The sequence below is a fragment of the Acyrthosiphon pisum genome, chromosome A1 (assembly GCF_005508785.2).
Source record: "Acyrthosiphon pisum isolate AL4f chromosome A1, pea_aphid_22Mar2018_4r6ur, whole genome shotgun sequence".
NCBI lineage: Eukaryota > Metazoa > Arthropoda > Insecta > Hemiptera > Aphididae > Acyrthosiphon > Acyrthosiphon pisum.
In genome coordinates this window covers 59,608,961-59,630,723 of record NC_042494.1, presented here as the reverse complement: position 1 = coordinate 59,630,723, position 21,763 = coordinate 59,608,961, and the positions used below count along the sequence as shown (strand labels likewise).

The following is a 21,763-nucleotide window of genomic DNA, read 5'->3' as shown; positions in this document are numbered from 1 at the left end:
GGGGTAAAGTGATATTAAAAAAAAATTATTGTTCTAAAAGTCACTTCATCGATTGGAGTCCCTTAACGATCATTATATTTATATTATCATATCTATATTTGATTAAAAAAAATAGGTGCGATTTGTTGTTACTGTTACATAATTAATAAGTGAACAGCCTGGTCAGTGATCACCAGTCCATCATAGGTATACGTATATTTAAAACTAATTAATTAACAACTCAAAATAGTTAAGACACTTTTCATATTAAATGAATATATTTCCAAAAAAAATTTGTAGTGCCTTATATATTTTAATCGATATATCACCTATATATATCTTATACAATTTTGTTTTGTTCAATATTACTAAATAAACGTTAACATAACTATGTTTATACTTAAAAGTATTTTTCTTAGTATTTACTTAACTAGCTACTTAATATTACAATTACATGATATAGTATATAATTTATAATCAGTTTAGAAACTTTTTTTTTATTTAAATAATTAAATCTAAATTGAGAGATTTGTCTAATGCAATTATTTACAAATTAATTCTAATGTGATAAAGTTATAAATTATAGTAATGCTCGATATTTTTATAGTACAATTATTATTAATTTAATTATTCCTAATGATTTTTTCTTAGTTATTCACATTTCACATACAAAAAAGGTTTCAAACGAACATGGCGAATCGTTCCATTTTAGACCTTTTCCGTCTCGATTCCATAACTCTAAGCAATGTTCCTCTTCACCATTTTCATATTTGAAATTGTTTGGTTCCCCAGCATTCCAGTTAGTATATCCAATTGGCCGGCCATTGGCCAACCAAAAGAATGATCCTTCTTCTGCTTGATCTGTACCAGAGGTCCAAAAGTGTTCATGTCCTAAACCTAAACACAATATAAAATTTCGTAATAATTTATAATAATTAAAATCTGTTATCACACTACACCCATTCCACAAGCTAAATAGGTACCTACAGTTAGGTACACAGTTTATGATAATTAATTTATCAAGTAGGTATCTAAGTTATTACCATTGTCTTTAATGTATTTTTCCAACTTGTCATTCTCTTCTTGGTTACTTATGCTAGCCAAATGCATTCCATGATATCTACAGTATTGCGCGGCTTTGTACCAATTAGCCTAGATTAATAAAAATAGGTGATGTATTCGTTTGTCATTCAAATAGATTTTTTTTAGTTTATGTTTTTTATAGTTACCTTAAAAAATATTCCCAAGTATAATTTTTTGTCTCCCGATCGTAAAAGTGGCAGTGACCACTTATTGATGACGGAAGCGCTGTCTTCAACACAATTATTATTGTTGCATTCGCCTGTAACATAAAATCACATAACATTGTTAGTTAATTGACATTTGACATTATACCGAATATTCAAAACAAAAAAGATGTATCTAACAGAGTAACAGAATGATTCACCTAGCATTCTCAATGTTTTCCTTCAATTATAAATTTGTTATTTATTCAAATTCTACTTAATAGCTATATTTTAAATCATACCAATAATTAGTACTTAAAGATGGTCCAACAAAAATATAAAATATATGGAAATTGCATCAAGCATTAATTGTTAATTTGTATGATTTGATCATTAAATAATATTTTGTATAATATTAAAATCATTACAGCCCCCCTATTAGTCAAATGTATTTATAATGGTCGACGATAAAATTTGATCTAGCGTATTTGTTACACTAAGTCTATTTTTATTAATTATAAAAGGCTTATGAATTAATTAATAATTATTATAATTGTAAAATAATTACAACCCTCATATTTACCATATTATTATAGTCTATTATAATGGCCAATGGACATATATCATCTTAACCTACACAAATTTATATAATTCAAAAGAAACTCGTTTGAATTTTGATTTAGATATATCAAAATGTTCTAAAATTCGTGTACCTACTTAACACGTAACAATTTACATGTATCTAACAAAAAAACAGTGGTTCTTATTTAAAAAAATTATAGGTTGGTAGGTAGGTATCTCCACAGAATATTCCTAAAATAGTATAGAAATATCTAATTTAAGTGATTGAAAATTTGGTCCTTAAAATGTAATTAGGTACCTTCATTTATCATTACAGAGTTATGTTAGCTCTTCGTACGACAAAGTTTCTACTTCTAATAAATCAAGTAATTATTAAACAAACAATGTTTTTCAACATTCACCTAATGTAATACATAATATTATTATTATTGATGTTGAGTGACCTTAAATATTTCAAGTGTTTCAATGAAAAAAATAATTTTCAATATCATTATTAATTAGTCCTGTTAATAGTTATAACTTATTACTATAGTTTAATTTGAAACTAACTTAGATTAACGGTGTAAACTATTAGACGAAATTAACTTGAATATATGTATTATGATGTATCTACCTATCATCCAAAGTTTTAATATTATATTAATTAGATATATCTACAATTATTCTTATAATATTTAAAACAACTATAAATTATAATATATGGTTGTGGACAAATTATTTATGTTAGAAATAAATTATTCTGTTCAAATATTACTAAACAATTGTCTATAATAATTTTTTTACAAAGATTGAGTTATTCTAACCTTTATAGTATCAGTGGTATTTTAAATTATACCTAATTGGCTATATCCAATATCGTATAGCGATCCGTAATTATGTGGAGTACCTATAATTCCTGCGTATACATACCTAGAATCTAGATTCATTTTGAGGAAATAATATGTTTCGAAAGATAAACCATTGTTTTTTTAAGTTGTGGAGAGGGTTTTTTCCATTTATAAAGTTTTTAAGTTGCATTGATTAGGCATACATGTATAATGATAATATCTCCCTAGTTACTCGTTTTAATACTGGTTCTTTGCCACTGAATATAATATACTGATGTATATTATATACTGTATAATGTATGTGCGGGGAAATATAAATGAAGTATTAAAATTATTATACAAATGGATAAGATGTTAAATTTATATAATTTTTTTTTTTTTGTTTATCCTGTTATAGCTGATGAGGGAAAAAAATTTCAAAATATAATACCGTCCATTTGTTTAGTGTCACATAGGTATACTTTATAGTTTATACCTGTACACATGATACATCATACGATCTACATTAGTACAACATTACACATCATTCTTTAACCGTGAGGTTTATTTTGATTTCAGGTTCAGACCCTCAAGGTATTGTAACTCGTTGCACTCCAATATATAGGTTCAAGGTTCAAACGTAACCTTCTAAAATGTTTTTAAAAATAACATACCATATGGGTCCGATTAGCTAGGTCTCTCTACATTGATGTATATTGAGTATACATAATATATGTATAGGAATTTTTGAATGATTTATATTATATTGATAATAATATGTAATATGTTAAACGTTAGGTTATCCTTATGTAGAAGTTTATTGAATACATGCGGGTTAGTAACAAAATGAACACGAAGTATGTGTTATGTGTATAATATTCGTCATATAGTTTTAATCAAAGCATAATATTAATACTGGGCGCCGAATTAATTTAAAAAAAAAAACAAATATTTTTCAAACTTTTATTATTTTCTGCATCCGAGGTCAGCAACTCGAACAACATAATATAACAACTTACGTACACTCAATTAAAAATAACTAGTTCTAAAAAATAAATTTATTATTCACAATTGATAAAATACCCATGATGATATACTATGTTGATGTAATCTATAGATGACCGACGGGTGTACGATTCTTAGAAACAAAATAAAAACGTCTATACGCGAACATTATAAAAATTGTTTGACATTTTCGTAATTGCAATAATAAATACTTTTAATATATTCATTATGATATTACCTCCGTAGTGTTGTAAAAATAAATACATTTTTTTTTTAATACGGTACATATTTTGGCAGTTTCGAGAAGACAAGAACTATTATTATAATGTAAATTACTATATGGCGTGAAACAAATTATAGGTACATAATATTATAATAGTTGGTTTCCGCGTGACTACGTATACGTAGTACGTATATTCGATTTACCATCTTATAATAACAATATGTATAAGAGTATAAAATATTTTTTCTGATCAAAAAAATATGAACACATAATATTTTAAAAAAATATATAATTTTATCAGATATTTTCTCCGTGTTATAAGATTGTCAGCACTCGGCACAGGTATTTTATTAGGTGCCTTATACTATAAATGTACAAAGTGTACTACCTACCTAATAGAAATAATTGACAAATGTGAAATGAAATAATGAAATCAAAAACTAAAATTATGATTATCAATGAATTACCTATGTTGACACATTTTTTTTTAAATATTAATTAGTGATTACCTATAACATAAGTTAGATATATATATACAGTCACGGACTAAGATATCTTAGTATATAATATTATATCTTAGTCCGTGGTTATAGATAATTGATTGCATTTACCTACTGGGTATCACACGAGGATTTACCATTTACTATAGTTCAAAGTTATGGATAATCAATACAATCTACACTATAAATACTTCGGAACACTATTATAGCATAGATCATTAACCTTTTCTGGGTCATGGACCCCCTTAAAGTATAAAGTAATATATAATTTTTATTTTTATTATTTTTTAATGATAATAATATTAAGAGTTAATACATTACTAAATTATTGCGAATAATCATTTTTGAGACTATTGTAGAAAATTCAGATTCGCAGAGATACGTAGTAGATGGAGAATGGAATCAGAAATGTCATAGCCCGGATTAAGACATTTTGAGGCCCAGGGGCCAAAGTTTTAAATGAGGCCCTTGTACGAGAAAAAAATATTAATGTATATAATGTGTTCCGGGGTGAAGTTACCAGCCGAAATCATATAAAACTATACCAAAAATGATAAAGAAATAACCTTTAAAGATTGGGTCTAACTTTTTTATTTTTTAAGTTATGGGCAAACTTTTTTTTATCAAAATCATAGGTACATATCACGCATTTGTTTATGTATTTTCAAAAGTTTTTAACAAGTTATTTAATTGTCCTATCAACACTCCAAAATACGCAATTGAAGATTGAACTAGAAATGCACTAATTATTTTTATTAAATTAAAAAAGTAGAAAAAAGTTGGCAAAAATTAGCATTTTTTAAAGGAAATCGTGTATTATTCCAAATAATGTATTACTTAGTATGGGTTTTTTGTTTTTTGTATTATTCTGCTGAATTATACTAAATAACACATTAATATACCTAGAATACCTTGAAAGTTTGGTTTTCATAATATATTCCTGTTAATCGTCACAATCTTAGTTTTCCTAGGATTGAGTCGGTTAATTGGTCGTCATTCGTTTAATTTTATACTATTCGGTAAATTTTAGTTGTTATAATACAAAAAACAAAAACTCATAGTTAATAATAAATTATTTGGAATAATGTACAATTTCCTTTTAAAAATACTAATTTTTGCCAGCTTTTTCTCTTTTTTTAAATTTAATAAAAATAATTAGCACATTTCTGGTTTAATTGCGTATGTCAGTTGATAGGACAATTAAATAGCTTAAAAATAAAAATAAAATTATGCCAAAATTTTGAAAAGTTTTGAAGATACATAAACAAATGCGTGATACGCATGGTTTTGATAAAAAGAAGTGAATTGCTCATAACTAAAAAAATAAAAGTTAGATTCAATCTTTAAAGGGTATTTCTTCATCATTTTTGGTATACTTTCATATGACGTTGGCCGGTCATTTCCCCCTGGAACACATTTATATTATTTAATATATTTTTTTTCGTACAAGGGCCTCATTTAAAACATATTAGGTATATAGGCACATAGCAATAAATAATGAATAATGTATTCATGTATCACTTTATTTATAAATTATAATTTACAAGCTTTTTTCCTTGCTAAATAATTATCGATTTTTTTTTAGGTGATTTATTTAGTGTTACATAGCTTATAACGAAAAAAGTAATGGACAAATTAGAGGCCCCTTAATATATTCTAACTTTCGAGGCCCATGGGCCATGGCCCCCCTGCCCCCCCCCCCCCCTTAATCAGCTCACAGATAACCGTGGTGATTCTCAACGAACACCGAAATATTTTCATAACATTTTTAGTGAAAATCGTGGTATGATCTTTTTAGTTTTTATCTTAAATCAATTAATTCATCTTTAGTGAGGTATGAATCATTAATTGTATTTAAGTCCACAAGAAAAGGACTATCGGAAACTGTACAGAAATATGAACGACTGTTCGCGTAGGTATACCTACAAAAATTATAAATATAGACATTCAACAAATTTCATAATAAATATGCAGTTTCTATACTTTAATTGATTGTCTTGATTCATCAATAGTAATATGAATGAATTTCAAACAAATTTATTTTTGGGTTATTTAAAGAAACCCACAGCCCATTGGAGAATTCCAATGGATTTCTTTTTTGGAGTAGGTAACTTTTGTATACATAGTATTATTGGTACAAATTACTAAAATCATAATATATTATATTATTGGATAAATTTGTCAACAAATTTATTTGATTTAGTGATATTACGATAATACGACTGGACGATTGAAAATTTGATAATGAGAATATCAGGTAATGAAATGTTTCATAATTGTGTTCATATTTTTCATTATACATATAAATACCTAATCTTGTGAGTTGTGATTAAATCATTTCTATTAATTACGTATAAATTGCTTGTAATGTTAATTTCTTAGCGTAAGGGTCGCAGTGACCATTGGCGCAAATAGGGGGGGGGTCTTGAGGGAATTAATCCCCCAAATGTCAGTTAAGTCCTCACAGTTCAAAATCTAGTTATTAATAATAATTTTTATATTCTGTGGTACTAAGCCATATGGCCTATGGGGAGGGGGGCTTGAGTCCCCCCAAAAAAATTAGTCAATTTGCGCCTATGTCAGTGACATATAAAGGAATTTGAATAGGGGGGGTATATATTGGTATATTTTCATTATTTCTGAGATAAATCGCAGGGTAGTGCCCCTCCGCGCTAATATTATATATATATAAAGGTCATGGGGTGATCCATCTCACATAACCCCCGTGTATACGACCATGGTAAGGGTTGGCCTGGTTATCATACCACCGAGAAGAAGAAATAAATACCTTCAAATAATGAGGTTATGGAAAACTTTTCCTTAAAAAAATAAAAAAAATTAGATTTCATATAATCAATTATAATTTAAAACAAAAATATGCAACTTTACTATAGTTGATTAATTCGTTATTATTATTGGTAAATTTAATTTGCCATGCCTCCCTCATACCTCCACGAGAAATTTCTAAATGCGTCCCTGTGTACATAAATATTAGGTACATTTATACGGTTATGTAACATCTATCTATGTTTAGTACTTTATAGTGACGTGATTGATATTGATTCTATAACGAGTTACGAGTATATATTCAATTTAATTATTATTTTTATTGCAGTTATAGGTATTTATAGTATTTAATGTTTAGGTAATTCGAAATGCGAGTATTGATTAAAATGGTTCAAGTTATGAATAACTACTGCAGTAGGGATTTAGTAGATATATAGGTTCTTTAATTTTCAACAATGATTGTGAAAAAAAAATGTATTATTATGATTACCTATGTTATTCATAAATTCATTACATAGTGAGAATAACTCGTTTTATGAAGAATAGGCTCTTTAAATGACAAAAAACTATTTTATCACACAATACAATAATGATATAGATAGGTATCTACTAAACTACTAATACAGTGATACACTCATTATTTAATGTAGTAGGTATATTACGTGAAACTGTGAAAGGTACATTATTCTTCTAATACCTACCAGTCTAAATTATCTATACAATCATATAATTTTTTATATGAAATCAGAAATGAGTATCTTATGAAGCGCACCTGTATATGATATACCTAATTATGTAATAATAGATATTAAAATATAAATATATGAGAATTACCATCAAGGTTTGTCGGTACTTATTATTAACAAACTCAGGTGCATATACAAATTTTCAAACTCAATATATAGGTAGTTACTTTATAAGTTATTATTACTAGTACCTATACAGTATATAATAGCACCTACGTCTATACGTTACAAAATACCGAACAATAGCGATGAGATCCACTTAGTAAATTATAGCGAAATATTTAAAACAGCATTAGTAACATTACCTACATTTTTTTTATGTTCAATATCATTTGACACGCAAACTGATAATATCATCTAACGAGATTTTCAGTACTTATTGTAGTTTGGCAATCAAAATAATTAGAACGTATACGATTGTTAAAATATTATAACATTGTGTACGTATGACTATAATACGAGAATGATGTATTATATTGAATTTTTCGTCTATTGTATTGTTTGAGTAATATATTAAATAAAAATAATAAAGTAGCAACCTATATATCAAAAATCGATATATTTTTATGAATTGTATACTACAATGTTTGTCTAATAACAATTAAATGTTCACGGTTGTAATGAACACCCATTTTTGTTATCATCACTTTATATCAGCTCCTATATACACTTATCTGTCTTGAATATTAATTCTAATAGATATAATATCTGCAGAGGGGATTTGCATGTACAATGCAAACATATAATATCGTAATTTATAGGTATCTGTATAGAATATATGTAATTATAGTATAAATTGGTATTATATAGCTGGTAATTAATTATAAATAGTTATCTCTCTTCACATGACGTATTCCATAAATACTTAAAAATTTGGTCAAGGATTTGATTTGGTCAAACTTTAAATATGTTTTTCATGACCTGACCTCCGCTTGGATCACGAATTTTTAAGCGTATACTTCGTCGTCCAATGTCCTCGCCCCATAAATATTTACTACGAAAAATTTTCGCATGAAGTATTCTATATTTATTACCACACTCAACTACTATATTTTCTCAACCATGAAAAAAAAATGGTTTATAATAAAAAGTAGACAGTATTATATTATATATTACGAATGTTGTATTTACAGCCCCTAGGTTACACTTCGTTCACTGTTCAAACCATGGACTATTATATTTTATTATAATTCATATCAGAAAAACGTGGTCCCGATGTTAGCCTACCTAACAATACTATTAATTTGAAATAACCCATAGGGAGCTTATATCTAAATCAATAAGTGATATTTTTGGGGGGCTAAGCCCCGCTCATCTCCCCCTTGCCCCTAGTTGTGCCACAGGTACCTATATATTACCTAATGATGGATGAGACCGTATATTTTTTTGAAGGTATATAATAAACCGTTGAATGTCTGACCGTAGGTATTTATATTTTACTGATGCACGATGAATAGAAGGGGAGGAGGAGATGTTGTCAACGATGGTCTCAAATAAAATTATCTTTTTTCCTTAAACTATTTTCTAAATATATTCTGATACCTATTAAATTGTTTTTTATGTATTTAAAATGTTGTTCCTGAAAAATGCACGGAAGTCGGATGTATACTTAATCCACACGTGTGCGCTGGACCAATGAAATGTAGTAGTCGCAATAGGTATCTACTGTTATTCATCACAAAACAATAGCAACAATAAATAGGTAACAAATATTATTACAGTAGCTACCTACTTTTGGTTTTATATAATTTTAACTAAATTATTACGCTTACACGGTAAGTAGTACAATAAATAATAATACGACGCTAACTGCGCAACAGGCTTATTGACACAAAACACATGAATATGTCCTTATACTTATATATACAATACAGTACTATATATCTTAAGTATCCACTACGGCACTACTTATAAGTTACTGGCTTCTGTTAATACAGTTATACACTTTGGCACACATAGAATTGGTGTTAAGGGTACTTAGCGAATTAGCATACTTATAGGCTATAGCAGTTATAGCACCTCGAGTTCTAGAGCTAGACAACCACTACAAACCCCATGTATAACCGTACGCCTATCATAATATATTGTCTTGATCTTGAATTCACTCTAATAATTCGTATTCATATATTTTCAGATAACCCACATCCGTAAATATTTATAAATGTAGAATACCTACATAGAATACTTAATACACACCATAGTTCTTGGGACAGTGTGGACAACAACTGAAATTCTTTTTTTTAAAAACGCAACTTGCGTGCAAATCTAATATTCTAATTATTATACCTATTGTATATTGCACTTATTTGTGCGTCCCTGTGTTTGTCCGTCCATCGACTATAGGGTTCTAAACTCCTCACAGTGTTGTGGTTGTAATATCATATTATTACAGCCTATAGAAGAAAAGGTAATATTATAAGTGCGCCTAACGCGATTTTCGTTGTCTGACTACGTTCTAACCTTGATAATATCGCGCATCTCCGATGATATCGTCATCGTCATCGGGACTTCCGTCGTAAAGATTTTCGGCGACATTTTTCTGAATACTGTTATTATTTATACCGACGACACTGGCCGTCAAATCGTTTCCACCGGTCGGCAATAACAACTGTGGCTGACCGATTTGTTGCACGCTCCCGCCCGCCCTGTTCAGACGCTTTTGCAGGTACTGCGCCAGTATTTGCTGCGTAATGCTATTCTGCCTCACTAAATCACCACCTACACACAACAAACAAGAATTTCAAGAGTGGATAACACAACATTGCGTGATTCGCATCGGTATATTAGATAGCACGTCGGTGCAATAATTATTAAAAAAAGAGTAGCATGCTGCTAGATATTTTTCCTCCGCAAGGAGTACTATAATAATTGAGGAAACATAGATAATATGTTTTTGAGTAAAGTGTTTTAGTGGAAAAATATCTATTAGCATGCTATATATTGTGTTAAGAATTAAATTAAATTTTTCCCAAACATAATTAATATATTTTTGGGCTGGATACACGTTTTTTGTTTCTGACCAATTTTTCGTAAGGTTTTCGTTATCGTGGTTCTTTATTAACAAAAATATTTTATTTATGATTCATAGATTTTACTTTAGAGGAAAGATATTATTGAATAGAGTGCTATATTTTTTTATTTTTTTGTGGTTGATTTGCGTTTTTATGGCATTTATATTACAAAAATGTGTTACAAAAATCGGTTAGAAAAAAATTGTACCCCGCACGAAAACATAATACCTATGTTAATAATAACAACAATAATAAATAATAAATACAATAAATAACAATAACATGATATAATTTATAATGCGCATATACATATAATATATAATATTATATACGATATATTATAATGTATTTATAACAATAATATTATGTAGGTTGTCAAGTTGTATGCTCGTATTGCACGCGATGTTACGAGAACGGAGTTAGGTATAGCTGGTAACCAATAGGTAGGTACGTGAAATGTATCATGAATAGAAGGTACCTACTTATAGCTATACTATATATATATATATTAATATATTTTATAGGTATACATGGTTATTCGCCAATCATGTTTAATCCTGTTGTATTATATTATGCATCTATTCGATTTATGATTTTTAAAATTTGTATGCATACGTTACACGCATCCAACTTACATAAATGCATGTACAACCTGGGAAATTCGCCTTCAGTAGAACCAATTTTTTGTCGATATCTTTAATATTGAAGTTATTATAACTAGGTAGGTAAGTATGTAAAATATTTAAATTTTTAAATTCTCATGACATTTTATATTTAAATTTAAATGAATATAAAAAGCCTATGAGGTACTCTAAATAATATATTCTTATTCTGAAACTCGATAGTGCAATCAATACAAAATTGGTTCTGCTGAAAACAAATTTGCTATACTACTGTTGTACGTTTGTAAGACATTAGACAGAGATAACACATGTGACGTATTGATGTTGAAAACCATTTTTTTACAAATTACAAATACTTAAATTTTGCTGGGGTATTTCAGTATTTGGGGGTTCTTGATACAAATTTATATTTATAATGAGAACTTAGCATTTCACTACAAGTTGAGTAAGCATATATTTTTGAAAATACTGATGCATTTAACTCGGAATCAATCAATTAATTTACTAAGGATACTGGGTATAGTCAATGATAGTAATTAGTCTAATAAATATTAACCATATTATTGATGTAATATTTAGTAAAAGCTCATAAATCAGAAAAATTAAAAAAAATATAAAATGCTAATAGATAAGTATTGATTAGGTGGTACTATAAATTATAAACAATCATAGCCCCCAATATCTTATAAACCTATAGTATCATGATTTATTATCAGTATTACATAAATGATTTTTAGAAACCACTTGTTTACATTTAGATATATATTAAGGTTACATTAAAATTTTCAAAAAAATATAATTTAAACAATTTACAGTAAACAAGAGAGGTTCTCATTTGAAAAAATCAATTACTTTTATGCAAATTCGAAGTATTTGAAATAAATAAGGTGGTTCAGTTTGATCATTGATTCTGAAAAATTTGAATTTGAATAAATGTTTAAATTACGGATATTATGGGGGTGAACACGATTGGTGAATCACTTTAGATAATATACATTTATACATATCATGACATGTAGGTGGATCAGCTATATTATTATGTCCGTATTGCACGCTTTGTTACGAGAACGGAGATAGGTATGTACGAGATATGTATAGAATAAGTACTTAGCCATACTATGGCGCCATTGTATGGGTAGGTATATAATAATAAATAGTACCTACGCGACGTTTGAAGAAAAATTCGTTACGCCGACGAAATATGCATACAATGTGTGCAATTTATATATAATGTGTGTATTTTCTGATTATATAGATCGTTATTACTTTTAGGTAGGTATATACTATATACATATAATATAATACGTACCGGGTATATTATGGTATTATGTGATCGAACACTATATCCTGTATAGTATCTAGTATGTACTGGATATAATTACTGGATAGCTGTTATGATGACAAAAAGTAGATAGACCTCATATATGGCCATAGAGCTATTATGTCATATTCATAATATGCACATTATTTGTTAAAAGTCTGTACAGTTTTAACGATGGTATAGAGTTTTTTTCATTAATCGACGCTACAATTTTTTTTCCGATACGTAGGTACCTATACCTATCATCTTGAAATTCTTAAATGTTTAACTATTTAACAATATTGTATTATATACATGCTATTATTCTATCCTGCACACTCTTAAAGTATTTATCACTGAGTCGTGTTAAATCGATAACCTATACCGTTTTACAGTTAAAACCAAAAACATTGCATATACTCAGGTAGGTATAGGTTACATATAGCATAACCTACCTAAATGTACGATTAGTACACTAGACCTGTAACCTAAGCTGGTATGCATTTTAAATAAATGTATGATTTTATTACACTTGTATTACAATACCTGTGATCGCCGTATTATATAATATAGTATATATCTAGATATATATATTTTTAAATAATAGCAAGAGCAACGTTTATCTCGAGCGCTTTGCAACGTCTATACTAACAATAGTGTTACATATTTTCATTTCATCGATCTTTATACTCTATTGATAATCAATCAATCAGTTGAAACCTATTATTTGCATCCATAAGACAATTATTATATATAATTATTGTCGAATAAAAATTTACTATTCAGTAGACATCCATCAGACACTTTTTAATAACGTAACTTATAAACACAACATATACAACACAAGGTGATTGTTTTATTGATACCAGTAACCATTATGGTGTACTGACTATACCTATACATCATTATACAGGTACTTATTCAATAGTTGTAACTACAGAGAAATGTTGAATATAAAAATATACGCAAGTCATTTTGTTTTTCAATATGTTATGCTTATGAGATATTTTTTTATAGCTTTGTTCTTAACCCCTTGTGTCTTAGGTAAAATTTATTTTAACTATTAAGTTTAACATTTGGAATATCAACATTAGGTATACATTGTTATTTTGTAAACAGGTGAAATACTAATTAATTTGTTTACGGTTTAGTCGGTTTACCATGATGTATTATAGTTGTTAATATTGTTATTTTGTTGTAATCATTATACTACCTTGTAACTATAACCTAACTTAAATTTAATACCTATTATAGGCTATTATAGGTACTCCATCATCATTATTGTATAGTAAACAAAGCATTAGCATATTACTATAATATGGACTACTATTTGAAATATGAACATTGATTATTGCAATGTTTGTAATACCTACATGAAAATAGAGATAAAATTATATATTGTTGAAAGATAGGTCGTAGATACTATAGTTTAATGTGTACATAAATACATCGTGAAAATAATATAATGTTCTGTTACCTCAATAAATTGGGAGAGGAGACAAAAATGTTTGCAAAAAAGAAGATGTAAATGATTGATGTATGACCTTAAGATGCACCTAATAATAATGATTAATGCAGTACCTACATATTATTATTATGCTATAATTTTTTTAATAATTTAATTGAGTTCCTATGCTTAACTCATAGAAAAATATTTTTATTTCAAACAACTTATAAGTTGAGTAATACAACATACACGCAGAACGAAACGTTTATTTTTAAATATTCTTACAGGCGTAATGTCAAATTCACTAACATTAATAATTATAAAAATATAGATGGGTTTAGGTATATTCAATTCATTAATTATTGATAACTGTCATTTAGTTTTGAAGATATAACTACGAATATTTTTTTTTTGTACCTCGTTATATTACATTATAACCCAAGTGACGTCTAATAAATACTTCTTCATAATTGCATGGCTAACAAAATTTATTATACGTTCATTAATATACAATGTACATGCAATTTTAATAAATAATATCTATTGCTGTATTATAACATACGTTCCTATATAATACAACTATTTATAAAAGTTATAACTTATAAGTAGGTACCTACCTACCTATAAATAAAGTATAAACGAATATCAGTCACAATAAAGTAACGTCATAGCCCATAAGTATTATAACGGAATTTGTACGATAATGCAACCAACTTTTTCTTTCATTAATTCAATACTATTATACCAATTCAAATTATAAAATTAAATTAAAAAAAACTTCTAAAAATGGAAAACGGTTATGACATTATTTTATTTAAATTTATAATTTTGACTTATAATCTATGGAATATTTGATTTTTTCGTCTGTGGTGTACAAACTACACGCCCATATAAATGTATACCTATAAGCATTGTTCACAAAAGTACCCATTATAAATTATAATATTACATTACATTATACGGTACTTTCTCTACTACTGAATGCTTGTGGCATTATAAAAATGTGTGTAAAAAAAGGACTTGTAGGGCCCAAATTGTTTTCCATACTTAAAATATATTATTATACGTACAAATAATCTTATGCAACGTTATAGAGTTTTAGGAGTACCCATTAAATTATATTACGAAGCTTATGGTACTCGTAGATGCGAAAAAAACCCATTATTTAATAATGGACAATATAATATTATTATAATAATGGTGTAATATTGAATCATATATAATATAATAATGAACATTTTTTTTAATCTGATAAATTTTTATATTTGTATATTTTAAAACAATATTTAAAGATATATATACCGTGATAATGAGATTGGGGACAAAATTATAGGTTCGTGTGATGTAAATAGTACCTATATCCACTTTCTCTCGACGAGTTGAGACCCACCTATATAATAGGTGGAGACATATCAGTACACAAGGAAGTTCTTCTTTGATACCGGTTGGATGTCACATTATACAATATAGCTAGTCGAGCGGCAAAGCACACACACACACACACACACACACACACACACACACACACACACACATATTATATACGTGCTATAACTTTCAGTAGTATAGTAAGATACAGTTGGGCATAATATATATATATATATATATATAAGTTATTACTGGTCACGACCTTCAAACCCATGTACGTTTATTGAATCGTCTACCTACGTCCTACACATAATATATAGGTACCTAGATATGCCTACGAAAGAAGCTGCATTTCGATCATAAAAACAAATACACGTTTTCGTTCTAATTTTAGCTTTACTATATTATAACTCTTAATTTCTCGTCATACTACGGCTGGTGTTCTTGTTAAAATATTAATCGTATCTGTGTTTGAAATAAACGCTAGCTGCAGCCTGCAGCTGAGATTGGCGTGCGTAATAATATAATCATGCACATTATAATAGTACGCAAACAATAATAGTGTTTCACGCCTATTGTGTAGCACATGATAATAGCGCGTGCTAAAACAGTTTCGCTTTTATAAATCTGTACAACGACATAACCATCAATTATACAGAAAGGTCTTGCAGTTATTTTTGCTATTATCATAAGCGGATTCTACGAGTTACAACGTATTATTATAAACATAAAATATCATATTTCTTTCTACCTACCTATCTACTGTTATTTGTAAAAAGCTTATGATATTTCGTTACAGAACATGTTTTATTTTCAATTATTATTTAATAATCTTATTATAGCATATTAATATCCAACGGTGATGCGACGATCGAATTCAGAGCATTAAAAGCTAGAAAGATTAATATGTATGAGATAGAAAACGAACATTTCCGGATTTAATACTAAATGCGTAGGTGTATAGGTATTATAATTTTTATGAATAATTTTTCAAATACTATAGTATATAATAAAGATAACCGACTGAAATTTATAAAATAGAGACTAAAAATTTAAAAGGAATACTAACTCTATTTTTTTGTAAATAACTAAGCTATTATATAATAAAACCTACTCGTATTAGAATAATAATTACAATAAATTAATTTAGGGACACGTGGATTTAAAAATTGATCTCTAAAAAACGTAACGTAAGAAGTAATAACGTCTATAATATATTATTATCGCCTATATACGCCTATTTAATCTATTACATCTATTACGAGTTACTAACTGATCTGATTAAAAATTTGTATGTTAAAAACAAAACGTAATAAGTAATAACATCAATATTATAATATTATATTATCCTCTATACTTGTTTACTCCATTAAAAATTAGGTACCTACTATAAATTAATGTGTGATGTAATGATCATGATTTGATTGGAATAAATCCTGACTTGAAATATCCGACTTGTTTAGTTGTGCACTAGCGTCTTGGCTTAAAGCAAAATTTAAAAAAAGAAACTCGTTATTTTCTACATACTAATTTTCACACAAATGTGCGCATTCCCACAATTTTATTTGTTTCGATAAACTGTAACAGAAACATTTTTCCTTTCTACAATATATTTCTATACAATTTTGTCAAGGACCTAGGCCAAGAGACATAGGTTCTATTATAGGTTAAGTATACTTGTTTTTCACTCCCTATATCTATTTTTAATGGATACTTCACATTCTTTATCCTTGAGCTGTTAAAGATTTTACTTGATAATTCTAAAAAGTATAACAATACAAATAAAAGTCTCATTACTTTTATATTAACTTAATAACGGCAATTACATAACAATATTATGTAAACTATACGTAGGTATTTCTATTATTTACAATTGGATTGTTAAGTTGAATGTATTTACTATGTTTAATGTTTTTATTACAATATGCTAATATATGTTAGCCACAAAATTTATTGATTGCTATAATAACTTGAAAGATAATAGCTATTAAGCATTTTAAACAGGAGTATCGACTAAAATATTTTATAAAGAAAGTCAAATCGAAAAAAAATTCTTGTGGACGAGAGAAAGCTGAATGAGATTAACGGATTTTTACCAGACTTATCACACTTCCATTAAAGACATAAGTGTTAGTCATTAAAGTACTCATTTATAATATTTTCTAATTGGTAAAACAAAACGGTTTTTAATTATTCATATTTGCGTGCTTCTTCGAATTTGAAATATTTATATTGTACCTATATATTTGTATACAATATTAAATATAGCATTTTGAATAGACACAAGTTTATGAGAGTGAATAATGATGTATTGATGTTTAAATAATTTTAATTAGAAAATAACTGAGTATAATATTATATTATCTAAAATGTCTTTTTTATCAAATCGATGTAGGTACATAATATTATGATAAAGGTTAATTTTAGAAATACTTTTAAATTGTAATTAATTACCGATTCCAAATATTTAATACACTAATGTCCCTTTCTTATTTCGCTTTATGGAAACTGTTAAGGATTCGAAATATTATGTTAAATAAAGGTTGTATAATACTTATCTTCTTAGAATTTTTTTTTTTTTAAATACTCAATCTCCTTAACAAATAATTGTGTATATGGTTTTTCATATATAAATATTTGGTATTATTTTAAATATGAATTTACCTTGTGGTTCGTTTAGCTTATGGGCAGTTCTAGGGACAGCTATCTGACTTCGAGTTGCAACAAAACACATGAACAACGTGAGGAACAGAATTATACTTCTAGCCGCGGTATCCGTCCATGAATTCATATTTGCACGATATAAACCACTATAGTACATTGTATATAATAATGCGTACTTTAAGACTCGAACGGTTCGATTATTTAATTATACTGGTGAGAAGAAAAACAAAAACTAAAACGGAGCAAAAAAAAAAAAGTGAATACGCGGTCGATGGTGTTATAAATACAACAATCTCACCACGGCCACGGTGGTAGGTTAGGTACGGTATAGGTGCTGGTAATATCTGGATAGTTCATCCATTTCGTGCGCGATTATCGTTCGTTATGCTGGTGGACAATCGTATGAGGAGGACTTTAGAAGGAGAAATTTATTCCCCGGCCGCCGCTGCCGACGAGTGGGCAACGCGATGCTGCGAATAAGACCACTTTCGATCTCAGCCGCGTGGCGATACGCATGCATAAGCGGTTGGCGTCAGAAACCGGTATACGGAGTGGAGCTATACACACATACACACACACACACACACACACACACACACACACACACACACACACACACACACACACACACACACACACACATTGTCGTGGCTTGCTGGTCGCTGCGGATATCAAACAGGAGGTAGGTAAGACTGCAGTGGGCATAATAATACTATATACTTAAACAGAGGAGTAGACCAGACTGCAGTCGGTGTTAAATATTAATATATATATATATATATATATATATATATATATATGTCTATATTATAATATATGGTCTCATCTCATTGCACAGGATAAACATGTATTATTACCGCATTATTCTGTATATGTATGTTTTTTTTCAGGTTTGAAATTCTATAATAATAATAATAATAATAATAATAATAATATAATGTATAATGAATTCCTCGTTACTCCCGAGTGACTCGATCGATATAAATTACATTCCTTTTATAGCGGTGTATATAACGTTATTATAGAATTGTCACGTCACCAAACGCATACGTAAAATAATGCAAATTTTATAATTTTAATGGTCGCACTGAGTTTTTTTCCGTGAAATAATAATTTAACCGTCTATAAAAATCCACTGTAACAACTGGCCACATTCAATATAATATCTGCAAACAAAATTCGAATTACACGCAGAGTGTTGGTAATGGGTATTATACCTAATAATGAAATTTTATCACAAACCAAACGAAATGCGTTTTTTGATAACGATAATACTTGCGTCTGAAAAAATTGAACTTTCAATTTAATTTTTGTATTAAAAATCATCATACCTATTGACTATGGATTTTGTATTAACAGTTAACATAATACATAATAATTATTATTGTTTTAACCCGATCGCATTTTTATGATGCATAGTTTGCGATCAGGTTATGTGGAAAATCGATAAAAAAAAAATGATTTAATTTGTAATAATAGTAAAAATGTAATAATAACATAGAACAGTAAAAGTTAATTTTTATTTTAGCATTTTATTGTAGTTATATGGTAGTTATCGATGTTTGGATCCAATTAAGTTTCACCAAACAACGGTTTTTAAAATTAAGTTAAAATATACTAATTCTAATGAGTTATGATCTTGAGTTGGTATATTATTGATAGTATACCTTTATAATTTATTTCTGTTGATATTTTTAACATGCATATGTTATTCCTCGTACTTCGTTCCAAAACGAGTTTTGAATTTTATCATGATATGTCATTCAGTTATTGGTCTTAACTTTAAACTATACATAAATATTTAATATACCTACCTACCACTATATTGAAACGAGACGAATGCTCACACTCATGACTTCATGAGTCATGAGTGGTTAGTGCAGGCTCGCAGTATTCAATCCAAATTTTTATATTACATTTCATATTACATTTCATTTTTTGATGTTATAACATTTTTTATAGGTATATTATACTATATATATATGTGAACAATGTCTTACGTACTTATTTTGACTTATAATTATATTACCTGAATATTATAATATTATATAACATTTTGAATAAACTGTTTTTTTATAATTTAAAAAATATGACATAAACATATAAACCGGATATAGCAGAAACTTGACCCGCGTTAATATTTGATGTGTAAAAGAAGATCCTTGCATGTGCATAATAATAAGAAACGTGCATACAAATATACAATTATATTATAAGTATAGAATGAATCTGCCGCCCGATCATCTTCAAAACATATTTTCGGTCTTAAGAAAACAATATTAAATTTCTCAAACGAATCCCAGTCATGCGGTTGCACCCCCTTACTTTTAAAATAGTCCAGGTTGGCCTGCTGAAATAATGCACCATTATTTATACAACTAAATTTAAATTGTAATTTTAGATTAACAAATATAATATTTACGTAAAAAAATAGCGTGCTGGAAATTAAAAAAAAGTGAGTTGTCGTATGGGACAGATGTGAAATATCGAAATCATTTTGTATAAAACATGGACATTGAAAGGACAATTTATTAAAGGTAATAAAAATAGTATAATTAAGAACAAAATATTCAGATTTATTTAGAAAATGTATTCTTTATTTTAAAGGAGCATTAGGTGTTTCGCGCGCATGGATCACCCACCGCATTAGATGTTTCACATTAATAATTAAGCTAAGGTTTTTTTCATCACTCAAAAGAATATGTAAAGTCGTATTTACGCACTACAATGGCCCATGTTCGATGAAAGACTAAATGATCTTATGATCCTTAACGTTGTAGAAGAAGACATTTAAATCAAACTGTATAAACTTATTAGTCCCCGGTATCCGCTTTTTTAAATTATAGTTTTTTTTTCTGGAGCAATTTGCTCTTACAAAAGTTATGGATATAAAATATATTTTTATTTTAGTTTATTTAATATAATATATTTATATAATTAACAACTGATAAAAGTAAATATTATGTGCTTTTTTGTATGTATTAAATTTGTCATCTTCTATGTTTGAATGCAATATAATATGAATTGTAGGTAATGATTTTCACAGTTTAATATAATCAATTATTTATTATCATTTAGTTTTTAAATTACATTTTACTATGTATGTTGATGAAGTCCATGATCTACGGAAAACCTTAGACGCAGGTTAATAATGTAATAAATATATATATTTTTATGTGGCCTAGTGAATTAATTTCAAAATGCCCAGCTTGTAGATGAAACCTCGTATACCTGAAAACAATTTGAAATTATGTCCCTGACGAAACAGTACAATTACTTAAATGTATATATGACTTAAAAAATATATATTTAAGATGATTTGATTTGCAAATCAAAAGCTCATAACCTATGTGGTTAAAACTTAAGTTCTAATAATAAAAAAAAACATACCTACCTATAATTATAGGTAGGTACGTCAAGTAAAATTTTTTAAACGTTTTAAATCGTTTGCCGATACTATAGTTGCTATATAGCTAGTGATTTATCACTGACCGTT

General features: G+C 27.9%; 1 protein-coding gene across 2 annotated transcripts; it reads right to left on the bottom strand.

Moving 5' to 3' along the window:
* Nucleotides 1-226: 226 nt before the first annotated feature.
* On the bottom strand, nucleotides 227-18,807 carry LOC100166835 (perlucin). 2 transcript variants are annotated; one of them, XM_001950768.5, is made up of 5 exons: nucleotides 18,268-18,807; nucleotides 10,315-10,572; nucleotides 1,209-1,321; nucleotides 1,023-1,131; nucleotides 227-876 (listed from the first exon to the last, which is right to left on the bottom strand). In XM_001950768.5, the coding sequence occupies exons 1-5, from the start codon at nucleotides 18,422-18,424 to the stop codon at nucleotides 635-637; spliced, it is 879 nt and encodes a 292-aa protein (XP_001950803.2). In that variant the 5' UTR covers nucleotides 18,425-18,807; the 3' UTR covers nucleotides 227-634. The 2 variants fall into 2 exon arrangements, with proteins under 2 accessions (XP_001950803.2, XP_016663197.1); XM_016807708.2 differs by lacking the exon at nucleotides 10,315-10,572 and having other exon boundaries at nucleotides 18,268-18,786.
* Nucleotides 18,808-21,763: the final 2,956 nt, after the last annotated feature.

Bases quoted from the DNA above. Each gene is read 5' to 3' on its own strand.
- LOC100166835 (XM_001950768.5), bottom strand. From the start codon at position 18,424: ATGTACTATAGTGGTTTATATCGTGCAAATATGAATTCATGGACGGAT. The intron at 10,573-18,267 runs GTAAATTCATAT...TGTTGTGTGTAG, and splicing joins TAAGCTAAACGAACCACAAG to GTGGTGATTTAGTGAGGCAG. The intron at 877-1,022 runs GTAATAACTTAG...TATTGTGTTTAG, and splicing joins AAAATACATTAAAGACAATG to GTTTAGGACATGAACACTTT.